The 14984-nt window shown below is 51.8% G+C and overlaps 1 protein-coding gene across 1 annotated transcript in view; it reads right to left on the bottom strand.

Annotated features, from left to right (window-relative positions):
• Positions 1-5613: 5613 nt before the first annotated feature.
• The window catches only part of TGM3 (transglutaminase 3), a 39005-nt gene continuing 29634 nt past the window's right edge, over positions 5614-14984 (bottom strand). Inside the window, exons 10-13 of the mRNA XM_058685103.1 lie at positions 12445-12753; positions 9896-10053; positions 6615-6748; positions 5614-6241 (exon numbers count right to left, since the gene is read on the bottom strand). Coding sequence (XP_058541086.1) covers positions 6094-6241; positions 6615-6748; positions 9896-10053; positions 12445-12753 — 749 coding nt within the window. The 3' untranslated portion in view covers positions 5614-6093. The remainder of the gene's footprint in view (positions 6242-6614; positions 6749-9895; positions 10054-12444; positions 12754-14984) is intronic.

Consider the following 14984-nt stretch of genomic DNA (forward strand, 5'->3'; position numbering starts at 1 on the left):
TCAGGTGAGTCAGACTGCCGGTGTCATACACAAAAATACCAAAATCACTCTGTAGAGTGGTGCCCCCAGCCCCCAAGGGCATTTCAAGTTTAAATAGAAGGCTAGGCCTTCAGTCTGAAGCATTGGCCATCAGATGCTTTTAGAAAAGCCTGCAATTCCCACAGTGGAACAGTGGGAGGCACCCCACTCATCCCTCAAGGACTCAGAAAAGTCAGGAAGGATGCACACTCCAATCTCAAAACTCGGGTGTCCTCTGGGGGAAAAAGTGGAAGAGAAGTGGGGAAAGGGAACCGTCTATCTTTTCACTCTCGCATGCTCTTGTATTTAAGCAATTTTTATATTGCGAACATATTTGCATAAAAATATTTTAATAAATGTGTGTGTATATTTTAAATTTTTTATTTCACAAGAGAGAAAGCTAATTTACTATGGAGTGGCCATAAACTCAAAATACATAAGTAATATTATTTTATTTTGTTCCAGATTGAACCCCCTCGAATACACTTTCCGAGGCATGCTAAAAGTGTGGGCTTATTCGATGGAAATCAGAGACATAGATCATCCAAGGCAGCGTGCAGGATTAATGGAATCACTGTGTTAACACTCCAGTTTTGTCGCAGTTTTGCACAGCACAACAAATTATGCCGTGCGATAATTCAAACACGTTGAATTTATCATGCAATGTCACCGAATGTATCATATATTCTAATGTGATATCAATAAATCGTGTTTATGCATGTTTGCCAATGCTTGCACCCTGTAGATCGGCAACCATTGGCAGATAAACGGTTGCCATAAAATATTGTAGGTGATCATAAAGGCATGTGAAGGCTAGAATGAGAGTGAAGAATGGAGAACGCTTGCTCTAAGCCTCTGCTTCCCCGTTGGTACAACGGTGGGTACTGTCCCCTTTTTGAAGGTTGCCAGCGGGGAAAACAACATAATGAGGGAACCTCTCCTACTGGGCAGGGTCCGGGAGATGCTGGCTGAATCCAGTTGTTTGAGGCTGGCTTCTGAGGCACGTATGATCAAGATTGGGAGGAGGAGCGGTTGAGAGCCAGAAGCAGGGCAGATAAGGAGGCTGCTTCTGGGAAGAAGGACTCTAAGGTCCCTTGCTTATGGCACCTCCTTAGGTTGGGAATGCGAGAGCCAGGAGCCAAGCAGTCGCAGGAGAGTAGGCTGGGAGGAGGCATCCAAGAGTGGCTCTCTGGGGCTGGGTGCCACTGCACAGATACACTTCCTTAAGTTTCTGCATCCTTTAGCCCCTGTCTCTTTGCAAACCTGTGACAGAATTCATCACTGGATACCTTTTTAGAATTTGTGCATAACACCAAGGCGAAGCACTGGAGCCAGCCTGCCTGGGTACCAGCGCTGCCTTTGCTAACTCTCCCGTGACCCAATTCACTGGCTAAGTCTCAGTTCTCAGATCTGTAAAGTGACGGCAATATTATTAGCCCTTTCCTCAAAGGATTATTGGAAGGAGTAGATCAACAAATACCTATGAGACGCTTAGAACAGGCTTCCGGCTTCCAGCTTCTGGTCTGGCACAAACGAAGCTTCAAAGTCGCCACTCCATCCTAATGAGTAAAAAGCTGAACAAACCAATTTTTCACAGTGCAAACCACTCCCCGAAATTGGAGACACTGACAGGCGAATAATCATAATTTACAGGAGCAGAAACCCACGAATAGCATCTTCTGTAGAGGCCAGTGCCGGGGTAGGGAAACCTGAATGGTTATTGATGAAAGGCTAGAGGCTCGGTGTGGACAAGTCTGAGAGTTAAAATCCCCGAGGGGCCCCATCCTAGAGGGCACTCAACACCTCTGTGAGCTTTACCCCCCAGGAAGCTACCAAACTCTCACAGTGAAGATCAGAGAAAAATCTCCTCAGGCTTCAGGAAGGGAAGGGAAAAGAAACTATTTTGAAATATGCCAGAACATTCTGTTCTTTTTAGCAAGGTGGGCCCCCAGGAGAAACTAACCAGAGCTGGGCTTTTGTCAATGCCTAACTGACCCCGAGGAAGGGAAATACCCAATTTCAGCCTCTTCTAGCCTTCCATGTGGGAGAAGGGAAATACACAACTCAAACCCCCCCCCCCCTTTCAGTCCCAACCCCCTACGGAGAAGGGGCAGGGACTGAGAAGCCTATGTAAATTTCACAGGTCAGAGGCACAGACACACTACAAACCAGACCTGACCATAGAACTATAGAATGCTTCCCCTCCTCCCACACCTGATGACCACATCACTAAAGCTTATTTACAGTAGTTCATCTTACCTGGTGCATCATGTCTTGCTCTCAAGAAACAAATTTACAAGGCATACTAAAAGGCAAAAGCACAGCTTAAAGAGACAGCCCAAGCATCAAAACCAGACTTAGATATAGCAGGGATGTTGGCATGATCAGAGCAAGAATTTAAGACAACTGTTAATATGCTCAGAGCACTAATGGATAAAGTAGACAGCATGTAGGAACGGACGAACAATGTAAGCAGAGAGCTGGAAATCCTAAGGAAAAATAAAAAGAGAAATGCAAGAGATCAGAAACACTGTAACAGAAATTAAGAATGTCTTTGATGGGGAGCCCCTGGGTGGCTCAGTCAGTTAAGCATCTGACTTCGGCTTTGATCATGATCTCACGGTTTGTGGGTTCAAGCCCCACATCAGGCTCTGTGCTGACAGCTCAGAGCCTGGAGCCTGCTTTGGATTCTGTCTCCCTCTCTCTCTGCCCCTCCCCTGCTCGCTCCCCCTCCTCTCTCTCTCTCTCTTTCTCTCAAAAAATAGCTAAAATAAACTTAAAAAAAATGTCTCTGATGGGCTTATTAGTAGACCGGACACTGCTGAGGAGACAACTTCTGAGCTTGCTATCTCTCAATAGAAACCTCCAAAACTGAAAAGCAAAGAGAAAAGCAAAGAGAAAGAAGGGCTGGAAAAAAAAAAAAAAGAAAAAAGAAAAAAAGAAGAACAGAATATGCCAGAACTCGGGGACAACTATATATGATGTAACATCCATGTAATGAGAACACCAGAAGGAAAAGAAAGAGACAATGGAATAGAAGAGATATTTGAAACAATAATGACTGAGAATTTCCCCCAAATTAATGTCAGACCCCAAACTATGAGCTAGGAAGCACGGAGAACACCAGATAGGATAAATGCCAAAAAAAAACCAAAAAACAAAAAAACCCCACAAAAAACAAAAACAAAAACAAACAACCCCCCCCAAAACCCTACATCTACATATATCATTCTCAAACTGCAGAAAATCAAAGAGAGAGAGAAAAATCCTGAAACAAGCCAGAGGTGGGGCAGAAAAACAAAAAAACAAACAAACAAAAAATCCACCTTCTCTATATAGGAGCAAACATAAAAATTATGTCTGATTTCTCAGAAAACGTGCAAACAAGAAGAGAGTGGAGCTAAATATTTAAAGTGTCAAGAGAAAAAAAAATCCATCAACCTAGAACTGTGAAATTATCCTTCAAAAGTGAGGAGAAATAGCGACTTTCTCAGACAAACAGAAATGAGGGAATTTGTTACCTTGCAAGAAATGTTAAAAGCAGCTCGTTGGAGAGAGGAAAAAATGATCTAGTTCAAGCACTCAGCTCTACATAAAGGAAGGAAAAGCACTGGAGAAGGAATAGGTGAAGGTAAATAAAAACCTATATATTTTTTTCTTTTTTTTTCTTTCTTTTTTTAATTTAATTTAATTTAATTTTTTATTTTTTTAAATGTACATCCAAATTAGTTAGCATCTAGTGCAACAATGATTTCTGGAGTAGATGCCTGAGTGCCCCTTACCCATGTAGCCCACCGCCCTCCTACAACCCCTCCCGAAACCCTCAGTTTGTTCTCCAGATTTATGAGTCTCTTCTGTTTTGTCCCCCTCCCTGTTTTAAAAAAATTTTTTTTAATGTTTATTTATTTTTGGCAGAGAGAGAGAGAGAGACAGAGCATGAGCAGGGGAGGGGCAGAGAGAGAGGGAGACACAGAATCCAAAGCAGGCTCCAGGCTCTGAGCTGTCAGCACAGAGCCGGACGTGGGGCTCGAACTCACGAACCGTGAGATCATGACCTGAGCTGAAGTCAGCGCTTAACCGACCGAGCCACCCAGGAGCCCCTCCAGATGGATTTTTAATGTGACACCTTAGGAGTGTCACTCCAGGAGAAACCCAAGGATAGGGATCATGCTGTGGTTGATTTTTAATCTCTCTTGACCCCATGCCCAGCAGAAAGCCTGGCACAAAGTAGGTCCCTCCGGAAATGCTTGCTGATAAGATGACTGTTTGTGGAAAGTAAGGTCTGGGGCAGGCCTCCCAGGGATGGCAAGATACGGATTTCCTTCTTTCTCTCAGAGACGGGAGTAGGTGTCTGTTGATTTCACCCTCTCCTACCTCACTGGGGACTGCTGCAGAATTTCCGAGGAGGAACGGAACACCGCATCTTCAGGCCTAGTGCAGGGCCAAGGCCCCCAGAACGCTTGGAGAGGGTGGCAGAACTTTCGGGAAGAGAGACAAGCCCCTCGCTCCGCAGGGGAAGCCTCTGCTGCGTTTAGACACGGGAGCCGGGGTCTGGTGATGGTTCCTTGATGTTGGGAGCAGAGTTGGGCACGAGTGCTGGTGGCGGCTGCCTCCAGGAAACCGTGGAGGTGGGAAGCTGAGCCTGGAGCGGCTTGAGTGGCAGGAGGAGGAAAGAGGCAGCTGGGGCCAGCCAGCCCTTTTGGTGGATCAAGGAGGTTGCGAGCGTCCCATGGGCCAGGGGACCCCACTAAGGGCAAGTGGGCTCAGGAAAAAGCACAGGACCTTCCAGTGCGGTTAGAAGTAGTGGGGTGAATCTCTGGGGACTGAAATTAAGGGCCATGTTGCCCCCATCATGGAACATGTAGTGGCGAAAGCCTGCCTTCACACGCTGGCCGACATCAGTGGATCAAGCCATATGAGGGGAAGGGGGAAGGAAGGAGGAGCAGGTCGGGCCTGAGCCGAGCAGAAGGCAGACGCTTTGAGCTGGACGTTGAGGCAGAAGCTTCTGTTTAGCCTGGACTGGCCGACTCAAGAGAGCACGGTATGATTGCCAAAATGGAATCTGTCAGCACAAGGGACCGGGAAGCTATAGGCTCTGCTTGGGGTCATTTCGAGGGGCAGGGAGACCGAGGAACCACCAAAGCGTGCTCGAAGGCAGAGAAGGTTCCGGCTGAGTTAGCAGTGCTGTGGCCTCCTGGCTGCAGGAGGAGAGGTGCGGCTTTGAGGAGGGAAGAGCCCGGTGTGAGCAGAGGCTGGGCCTCTCCGGGAGTCTCCTCTGCAAAAGGGTTCCAGGGAGGACTTTGAGGTCCCTTCCCACTCGGCCCAGCAGCCACACAGAGAGCACGCAAAGCCTGCCTGGGACAAGGGGCTCCCTCTCCGGGCAACCTCGTCTATTTTTGGACATCCTATTAGAAAGTTTATTCACTGAACTGCAGAACAGTGATCTGTCCCACACAAGCCCACACTCCCTTTGGACACTGGCATGTGGGGAACAAGATGTCCTTGGGTCATCCCTTCTGCAAAAGAACATGGCCCCCGCCCCCCTTCCTCCTCCACCACCTTAGGCAAAGCAGCAGTCTAGTACAGCTTGTGCTAATTGTGTTCTTTTTAACTTTTATTTTGAGTGTAAAGATGTGAGTGCCACGACAGTGTGAGTGCGGGACAGTGCCTCCTGCGGTGGCCGGAAGGAGGAGCGGGAATGTCCCAACTGCATAGGCTTGGGATCAGCAAACCGTCCGCACCGTCTCCTCCCCCACAGCCATTCAGAGAGTCGCTGGGTCAGATGCCACTCTGTCCTGCAGCATTGCTGGCCTTGAGGGCCGAGCAGGGCCACGGGGCTCATGGGAACGTGCAAAAGTGAATGCGTCTCAGGGCGGGAGGTAGCCAGCCCAGCCCGGGAAAGGGGGGGGGGGGACGGGGGCGTGCATGTGCCGGAGGCTGGGGGTCCCGTCCGGGCCGGCTCGGGGGACGTCGTGGATTTCCCAGGCTGGACATCATGGGCGGGAGGGCTCACTCCACAGGCGAGCGCCGCCTGCCCCTTGTTACCCAAGTTTGTATGGGGCCCCCTCGCGCCCTTCATTCGGCCACGTCGATGGACAGCATGGCCTTGATCGCAGGGAATTTGTTGCAGGAGAAGTCAGCGAGCAGCTGCTTGGTGCCACTCCGGGTGGGCAGGATCTCAAAACGCACCCGGGACCGCTCCTTGGGGCGCAGGGTCGGCACGCTGGTGGGGAAGCGCACCGTCAGGGTTGATGGCGAGGTTCGCGGACCTCGGGCTAGAGGGGCCCCCTGCAGCCTCAAGTCCTGCGCTGGTGGGGCTCCCTCTGGCTCCCTCCCTGAGTCATGCCCCACCCCCTGCTAGCTTGGGGCTCCTCAGCTGGGGAGAGAGGGAGCCCCATGATCTCCCACATACGGAAAGCCCTGAGGACTGGCTCCCAGCGCCGGTGATCTGGACTTCCTGGGAGTTCAAGTCTGGTCAACCCCCAAACCAGATGCAAACGTGCGTGCTCACGTGCAGACTCTCCCAGGTGCTGCGGGGAGGCCGCCTCCGACCCCCGCCCACCGCCCCACACTGGCCCCTCAGGCCCGGGACTCACTCAATCCTGAGGCTTCCCAGCAGCAGCCCGCTGCCCTCCACCATCAGCACGCAGTCCTTCACGGGCTCATCCAGCGGGTTGGAGAAGAGCATCTGGACGTTCACGGGCTGCTGCACCCGGGCCTGGTCCAGCACCTACGAGGAGAAGGGTTGCCGGAGTCGGGACATGGGCTGGTAGCCTCACCTGCCACTTGGTGAGAGCCCACGCAGGCTGGGTGGACAGCTCAGTGACGGGCAGCCACCCCTGCAGGGGCTCCCTGGGGGACTGCTGCCAGGCCCCGTGCTTCCGACGGGACCCCAGGCTCGGAGGGAGAGGCGGCACGTTGTAGTGACTGAGAGCACTTTGTCTTCTCTGCCCCTCTTCCTGGTCGTGCTGGGAAGGGCAGCCCTGCTTCCCAGGAGGGCCCGTTCCACGTGGGCTGCTCAGAGGGCGGGGGACTGTTTCATTCTGAACTTAGAACTTTCCTGGGGCTCCTGGGTGACTCGGTCGGTTAAGCGTCCCCCAGTCTTGGTTTCAGCTCCGGTCGCGATCTCACAGTTCGTGAGTTCAAGCCCCACGTGGGATTCCGCGCTGACGGTATGGAGCCTGCTTGGGATTCCCTCTCCCGCTCTCTCTGCCCCTCCCCCACTTGTGCGTGAGTTCGAGCCCCGCGTGGGGCTCTGTGCTGAGCTCCAGCTCAGAGCCTGGAGACTGCCTTGGATTCTGTGTCTCCCTCTCTCTCTGTACCCCTCCCCCACTCACACTCTGTCTCTCTCTCACTCTCAAAAAAAAAAATAAACATTAAAAAAATTTAAAAAAAAAAAAAGAAAAGATAAAAGCAGTATTTTCTTTGAGGCTCCCACTCACCGGTCTTTTTCTTCCCTTCCAGCCTGGAAGCCCTCTCCCTGGGAGGCCTGAGCCCACTCAGACCCCCACTCAGAGCCTCATGCTCCTCTCCACAGGACATGGCATTGGGCCCCTCAATTCAGGCCACTCTCTGATGACACCCCGGTCTATCGATGTCCTTTGAAACTTCTGGAGCCAAAGTTTTCCCTGCGTGTCATGTGTGGTCTGGACGGGGCTCCCGCCCCGCACTGTCCTTGGCCAGAGAAGCCTCGGGTTCCCATCAGGAAAGCAAGCTGGACTATTTGTTTGCTGTCGAAGAGAGAGCTGTGCTTCTGTCCCTCCCTGCCTTCCAAAGAAGGAGCCAGATGAGCTCATGGATACGTAAACACTGATGTAGTGTTCACACTGATATTTGGTTTTCGTGTTATTTGTTCTTCTTGCCTTATTGCTGCTTACCACCCTGTCCTGTTGACCCAAATCTGTATGTGCACCCAAAAGGGAGGATAAGAGCCACCAGAAATCTGAATCTGATTATCAGTGGTTCACGGGCCAACGTGAGGGACATCATCCTTTGGGACAAAGTTCAGATTTCATGGTCTGATTCCACAGTATAACGTCCTCAATGTTTGCTGCGAATCCGTGCTGGGTTAGAGAACGGGACTTCATCCAAATGGTTACCTTTTCATACAGATTACCCTCACGGGTTTAGAAATCCACACCCTGCTCTGAGTGAGCTGTGCACGGATTCTTTCAAATCAAGGTAAGAATGCGTGGTGCTCTGCAGGCTGATGTCAAGGCGAGATTGTGTTAGGAGCAAATTCTCACAGAGATGTCCGAAAGAAGAGAGATCAGATGCCCTTTGAAAAATTAAGTAAGAGAGTTCTTGGTGGCACATTTCCAGCCTATTTGTATTCTGATCTCCTTTCTAAAGATATTATAGTCTCTTCAAAGACAAAGGCCACTCGATATGGAAATCCAAAAGCAACAGTGTTGCACAACAGTGTTGAATAAAAGAGAAATGATAAAGCTACAGGGGCGCCTGGGTGGCTCCGGTGGTTGAGTGTCTGACTTTGGCTCAGGTTATGATCTCACGGTTCTTAAGTTCGAGCCCTGCGTTGGGCTCTGTGCTGACGGCCCAGAGCCTGGAGCCTGCTTCTGATTCTGTTTCTCTCTCTTTCTCTCTCTGCCTCTCCCCTGCTCATGCTCTGCCTCTCTGTCTCTCAAAAATAAATGAGCTTTAAAAATGAAAAAAATAAATACATTAAAAAATTTAAAAAAAAGATAAAGCTATAAGAATATTTGATGATACTGGATAAAGGAGTATAATGGGGGGAAAATTACCTTCACTTAAACACTGATCATTTTAACACAATGTTTTCATAACTGAACCAGCTGCTACCCAGCGTCCCCTCCCAGCTTCAGCTGTCCATCACGTCCACGGAGAGGATGCGCGGTTCTTGGAAATGCCTTGGGAAGCAGGAGAGGCTTTGGCACACAGGGGACAAGCACCGGCTGATGACGAGGACGCACGGGTGGGGAAGAAGGCAAGCCGGAAGCCAAGTGCCCTGCTCTGCTCATGACTATTTTACAAAATCTGATTAGCTTCTAAGATGTGGCAGCAGGGGAGCCAGTGATGGGCCCAGAGCAGGGGCAGCGCCTCCCCGGGTGGAGTTTACAGACGGGTAGGGGAACGGAGCCAAGGTCAAAGTGCACAAATACAGGTATAACTTGAACTAGAACAGATGCCATAAAGTAAGAGCACAGAAGGCTCTCAGGGACGTATAACTGGAGACCGAGCCTTATTTGGCGGGGCAGGGAGGGGGCGCGTCAGGAAACGCTTGTCTGGGGAAACGGCCCCTGCAAGGAAGGTATTTTATTATCGCGATGACAGAGTTAGAGCAACGGAGCCACAGAGATCAAGGGACTTAACTCAGGGTGGCTGCTGGGAAATGTTGGGGCCTGGGTACAAGGTCAGGCCCAAGGGCTGAACGGCTGCCCCTCTCTGTTTTCCCCTAAACTCCCTGGCCAGGACAGGGGCTGCCCTTCTGAGGTGGGGGACCACTGCCCACTCTGAAGCACAGTCTAGACGATGCTCTGCAAACGTGGCCAGCGGCTAGGCTGTGGGCTAGACCCACCCCTTGTGAGTCTCTGTGATTCTCGAGCCTGGCCCCGCCTGGAACACGGCAGGTGTTCAGAGCTGAGGAACCCCTCCAGCGGCTTCTCAGCTGATGCCCCCAGTGCATCTGGAACCTGATCCGAAGAAGCCCAGGGGCAAATGTGTTTGTTTATTACCAGAAACAAGGATTCCGGTCTGAGCGGGAACGCTGGGCCATCCACTTGGCGGAGGCTGGACCTAGGTCCCTGACCCTCTCAGCGGGGAAGGAGCTGCTTTGCGGTTTGGGGGTATTGGTAGGGCTGGGCTGGCTGGGGAGGCGCCCATTCACCACCCCCCTTACCTCCAGGGTCAGGCTGGGGTTGTCCAGGATGATGTCCCTTTCTACCACTACCTCTGCCTCGTCGGAGACCTGGCACACGGCAGTGGTCCGGATCATGTTGTCTGCCTTTAGGTACTTCTCGTACTGAGCGTATGTAATCTTCACGGGATGCTTTATTTCTGGAAGGAGAAGCCGGGGAGGGCAGAGTGAGAGAGAGTGGGGTGGACTTCTGGAACCTTCAGAGCTGATGATACCAAGCCAAGGCTTCGGGAGCCGGCAGGGAATGTCTGCAGCCCGGGGCTTGACTGAGCCCTCCCTGCTGGGCCCGGTGGGAAACAGGCCCCTGTTCTGTGCAGCCTCTAGAGCCGAGGCTGGGGAGGGACCAGGACTCCGGCTGGCTGGACAGCTTCCCAGGAGGATGGGTTGGATGGGCTGGAGACACTTCCCTTCCTGGAACATGTCAGAGGGCAGGGAAGAATACAAATGTTAGCCGATTGCCTAACGATGACGACAATGGCGATGACAACAAAATCTTAACTAGGAAGGGAAGCCAGGGATCGGCTGAAGAAATCGAATAGCCTGGGATTCTATTGCGACACGTCCCCGAGCCACCTCGCCACCGCTGATCTCTCCTGCTTCTGAGTACCCCCCGCCCGCACACCAGGCGGACGCGGCTTTGGAAGCGCTCCCCCCACCCACCCCCTCCAAAATCATGTTCCTCCTCTCCCATGCCACTTCAAAAAGCTCCTTGCTGGCTCAGAAACGAACAGATGATCATAAGGGGGAAAGGATAGGAAAAATGAGGTAAAAACAGAGAGGAAGGCAAACCATAAGAGACTCTCAAACACAGAGAGCAAAGTGAGGGTTGGTGGGGGGGGGAAATGGGGGATGGGCATTGAGGAGGGCGCTTGTTGGGATGCGCACTGGGTGTTGTATGGAAGTGATGAATCATGGGAATCCACTCCCAAAGCCAAGGGCACACTGCATACCCTGCACGTTAGCTAACTTGACGATAAATTAAACAGAAAAGAAAAGAAAAGAAATCACGTTCCGATGCATCCGTCTGGCCCTGCATCACTGAGCCCAACTCACCTCCCCCTTGAAAGAGCCCTTAGTGATTGTCATTGTTCCTTTGACCACACAGACACATGGTGGCCAAACCACAAGGTTCCTTCGGCTAGAAATGCCTCCCCCAGCTTCTGTCCATTCACCTGGCTTTTCCCAAGTCTCAGGGCCCCTCTCCCTCCTCTGTGGTCCAGGCCATTCCCACCTCTCTCCCAGGGGTCACGCTGGGTGGCCCGGGGTGCCCCGGCACCCCTATGCCCTTTGAGAGGGAAGCTGCCTCGGCTGTTCGCACTGGAGGAATGTACGAGGCCTGCCTCGACTGTACAGATGGATGTGCAGAGTGAGTTGTTGTTTCAACCCTTTCTCTCACGTGAATTCTTTTTGGTCCACAAAAATAGCTCTCCCCTAGAGCCTTGAAGGGAGACAGCAGCCCGGCGGTTGCTTCTGGAGGGGGGAAGATTTCTGCTGAAATTCTGCCAGAAGACAGGTTGCTAGGGCTGCAGCCTCCTGACAGGTGTAACACCTCTCAGTGTCCCTATAGACAGAGCTCTTCTTTCAAGACGGGCTGTATAATTAATCAGTTTTTATTATGGGAAGCAAATAGCCACCCCACCCTTGTTAATCTGCTTTGTAAGTCCCAACTTTTCATAACAGCTTGGCGGATTTTGCCAACGTGGGCACGCCTGCCTTCTAATCCTCTCAGAGCGCCGGGCCTTTTTCTGCCCCGACTCGCTCCTTTCCCATCTGCGCTACCCAGGACTGGGGAGTTTCTGCTCCTCCCAGATTCTCTGGCCTCCAAGAACACCCATCACTGCCGGGGGAAATCGGGAAGCTTCCCCTGTGGCTGCGGTGTGGGAAGGAACATTGGACAAGGGTTTGAGACCCTGCTCTGTATTGCGACCCGTCCGGGGGGCAAATCTGAAAAGTGATTCGTTGTGGGGTGGGGGTGGGGTGCGCTGGGGTGGGGTGGGGGTGAGGCGTGTGGGAAGGGTAGGCAGACATATAATCTAGAAAATGGGGGGTGGGCCTGGATTTAGCATCAGGACGCCCAGGGCTGAGACCCCCGTACTGCCGCTAGCTGTGACGCGTAAGCTCTTAAAGCAAGGTCACAATGTCTCCAAGCCTCAGTTTCTGCCTCTGGGAAAGGGGATACTGAAATCTGCCCGTTTCAGAAGATCAAATGAGAGAGGATGTGAAGAAGCTCTCTGCACGCTGAGCGAAGTGCGTGTACCTGCAAGGGACGTTGCGGTGTGGCTATTAACTGCCAGAGCCTCCTTCCTTCCTCCCCCCAGGGGTGTAGAAGGATCTGGGTTGGCACCGCCCTGACCTGCACTGTTCTCACTGTGACAGCTTTCAAAACTTCAAAACCCAAGGCTTAACCACAGCGACCATGGGCTGCTCCTCTCTTAGTCAGCTGAATCCGTTCCAACAGGAACCCTCCAACCCCAAAAGAACATGAGCCGCCTTGGATGCATGGCGTCCCCACAAACCACAGGGCAAGTTACCTTCTTCGGGATCCAGGGATATCGTGACAGAGTCCTTCCACACTTCGTGTACCAGTGTGCCGTTGTAGACGATGGTCCAGGCCGTCATGTTCACGGTCACCGTCTTCATGTCGCTCGTCAGGTTTTTGAGTATCAGGGCCATGTTGACTTCTTTGCCCACCTCCAGGATGCCAGTGACCTTGAACTTCCCAGAGATGCTGGGCTCCCTCCCCCCTCCTTCCAAGTGTCTCGCAGACGTCGCACCAAAAGCCATGCGGGGTTTAAGTTTCCCCAAAGCCTTCTCAAACACTTGTCTCTCCTGGCTGGAACCTGTGTGGTTGGAAAAGAGGGAAACATCTCAGGGAGGGGGTGGAGCCTGGACAAAGGACAGCGCTCTACCTGGAAAGGCAGCCTGGGACTAGTTGGCTTTGCCCACTGAGCCACGATTCTCATCGAAGCAAGTGGCCACGCTCTCGGGGCCTCCATTTCATCCTCCTTAACGCGAGGCTCCCAGACCCACCAGTCTGTGGTGCTTTCCCTTTCAGTGGGGAAAGCTTTAGCGACACCTGCACCAACTTACCATCTGGCTTGATATTTTGCTCACCTTAATCAGTGTAGATTTCGTGCCCCTTTTCTTTGTTTTACTTATTTATGTTTGGATAAACGGTCCCTGGCGAGAACAAGCAGGTACTTTAAAAATAAGTGACGGGGACACTCGTGTGGCTCAGTTGGTTAAGCGTCCGACTCTTGATTTTGGCCCAGGTCATGATCTCAAGGCTCGTGAGTTCGAGCCACACGCCAGGCTCTGCAAGGACAGCACAGAGCCTGCTTGGGATCCTCTCTCTCTGCCCCTTCCCCTCTCACGCTCGCTCTCACGCTCTCCCACTCAAAATGAAGAAAGGAGCTTTTAAAACAGAAAAAGTAACAAAAACGGAGTCAAAAAAGGTTAGAGTGAGTTCATAAGCAAAAAGTGGGGAGGGGCGCCTGGGTGGCTCGGTCGGTTAAGCGTCTGACTTCGGCTCAGGTCACGATCTCATGGTCCGTGAGTTCGAGCCCCACGTCGGGCTCTGTGCCGACAGCTCAGAGCCTGGAGCCTGTTTCGGATTCTGTGTCTCCCTCTCTCTCTGCTCCTCCCCTGTTCATGCTCTGTCTCTCTCTGTCTCAAAAATAAATAAACATTAAAAAAATTAAAAAAAAAAAAAAGTGGGGAAAAAAGGTTATGATTTAGAATTGGCTTCATTAAAAAAAAATTTTTTTTTTTTTCCAAACCACTTCACCGTGTTATTCTGCTTTGTTTCCAGAGGTACTTTGGGGTCAAAGAGTGGCACTTCTGTCTGTGTCAAAAAAGAACTTCCCGTGGTTGATTTGGTCCCGCGTTATGACTGGTTTAAATTGTCGAGAGAGTTCAGGTTTTAAAACCCCAAGGATGGATTTTCTGACTCTGACTCAGATTGTGAACACTGCTAAATGTGACGGTAGAGATGTCCCCTGGAGAATGGCCATGGTGACCCTCAAGGTCGTGGCTCTTGGGCATTAAGGTGAGTAGCCACCTCCACACCTCTGGGCCAATGGTGGCCACACAGTTCACATAAGGCTCCCTGCCTTGACCTGACGATAGACCCAAGATCAAGGAGAAGGTGCACTGACCCTCCAGGAATGTGGGCAGACATACACAAGGAAGGATTCCCATGTTTGTATCTGCAGACCATACTTAACGGCCCCCGTCTTCCCCAACCAACTTGTGACATTTTTAAGACACCAGATGACTTATCGTAAGCACTTTACAACTTAGCGAGGCCTTTCCCGTAAGTGACATGTAACAACTGGCTGAGACCTCAGAGGCCAACCCATCCAAGGCCATCATGTTAAAAGGAAGGCCTTAAGAGAAGACGCGACCGATCCAAGCAACTGGTCTAATCATGGGGTTAGAAGCAGAGAAGAGGGCCAGTCCCCACGTGTCTATACCCGTAGTCCAAGGTTCCCCCCGAACATCCTACTGAAAAGGAGACAGGCAGCCAGATTACCCAAGCTGAAAGCTCCTGGTGGGCTGGGTTCTTTCTGGTGCCTTCCCATCTTCTAGCAGAGTTGTAAGTCCACACCCAGGGCTGGTGTCTGTGCAGGGAGCTGAGCCTTCTGTCCCCAGGACCTCAAAGCAGGCGTGTTTGCACAACGAGGCGCAGAGCCCAGATACCTATATAGGTCACCTGCTGAGCTTACTCAAGACTCAGCTTCCTGCTACTGTCTTTTCCCTTGGTGTTGACGTTGTGCAAATGCTTAGCAACCCATTTTATGAGCTTTTCCTCCCCGGGGCCCTCGGAGACAGGCCGGCGGCATCATTAGGTAAGGAGAACCGGGGACAACAGTCATCAGCTCTGCTGTCACGCAGAGGCTGGGGCACTGTCCTGCATGGACTCACCCCAACCTGGCCACGGCCCAGCCCTTCTCCATTGGTGAGGAGGTTTGGCTGGGACAGGCAGAGCCCCTCAGTAAGCAGAATCAAGGGGTGACAGCAAGGTAAGGAAATCCACAGGACATATGTCCAAGGAAGCAGTACACTTCAA

The sequence above is a fragment of the Neofelis nebulosa genome, chromosome 9 (genome assembly GCF_028018385.1).
Source record: "Neofelis nebulosa isolate mNeoNeb1 chromosome 9, mNeoNeb1.pri, whole genome shotgun sequence".
Taxonomy (NCBI): Eukaryota; Metazoa; Chordata; class Mammalia; order Carnivora; family Felidae; genus Neofelis; species Neofelis nebulosa.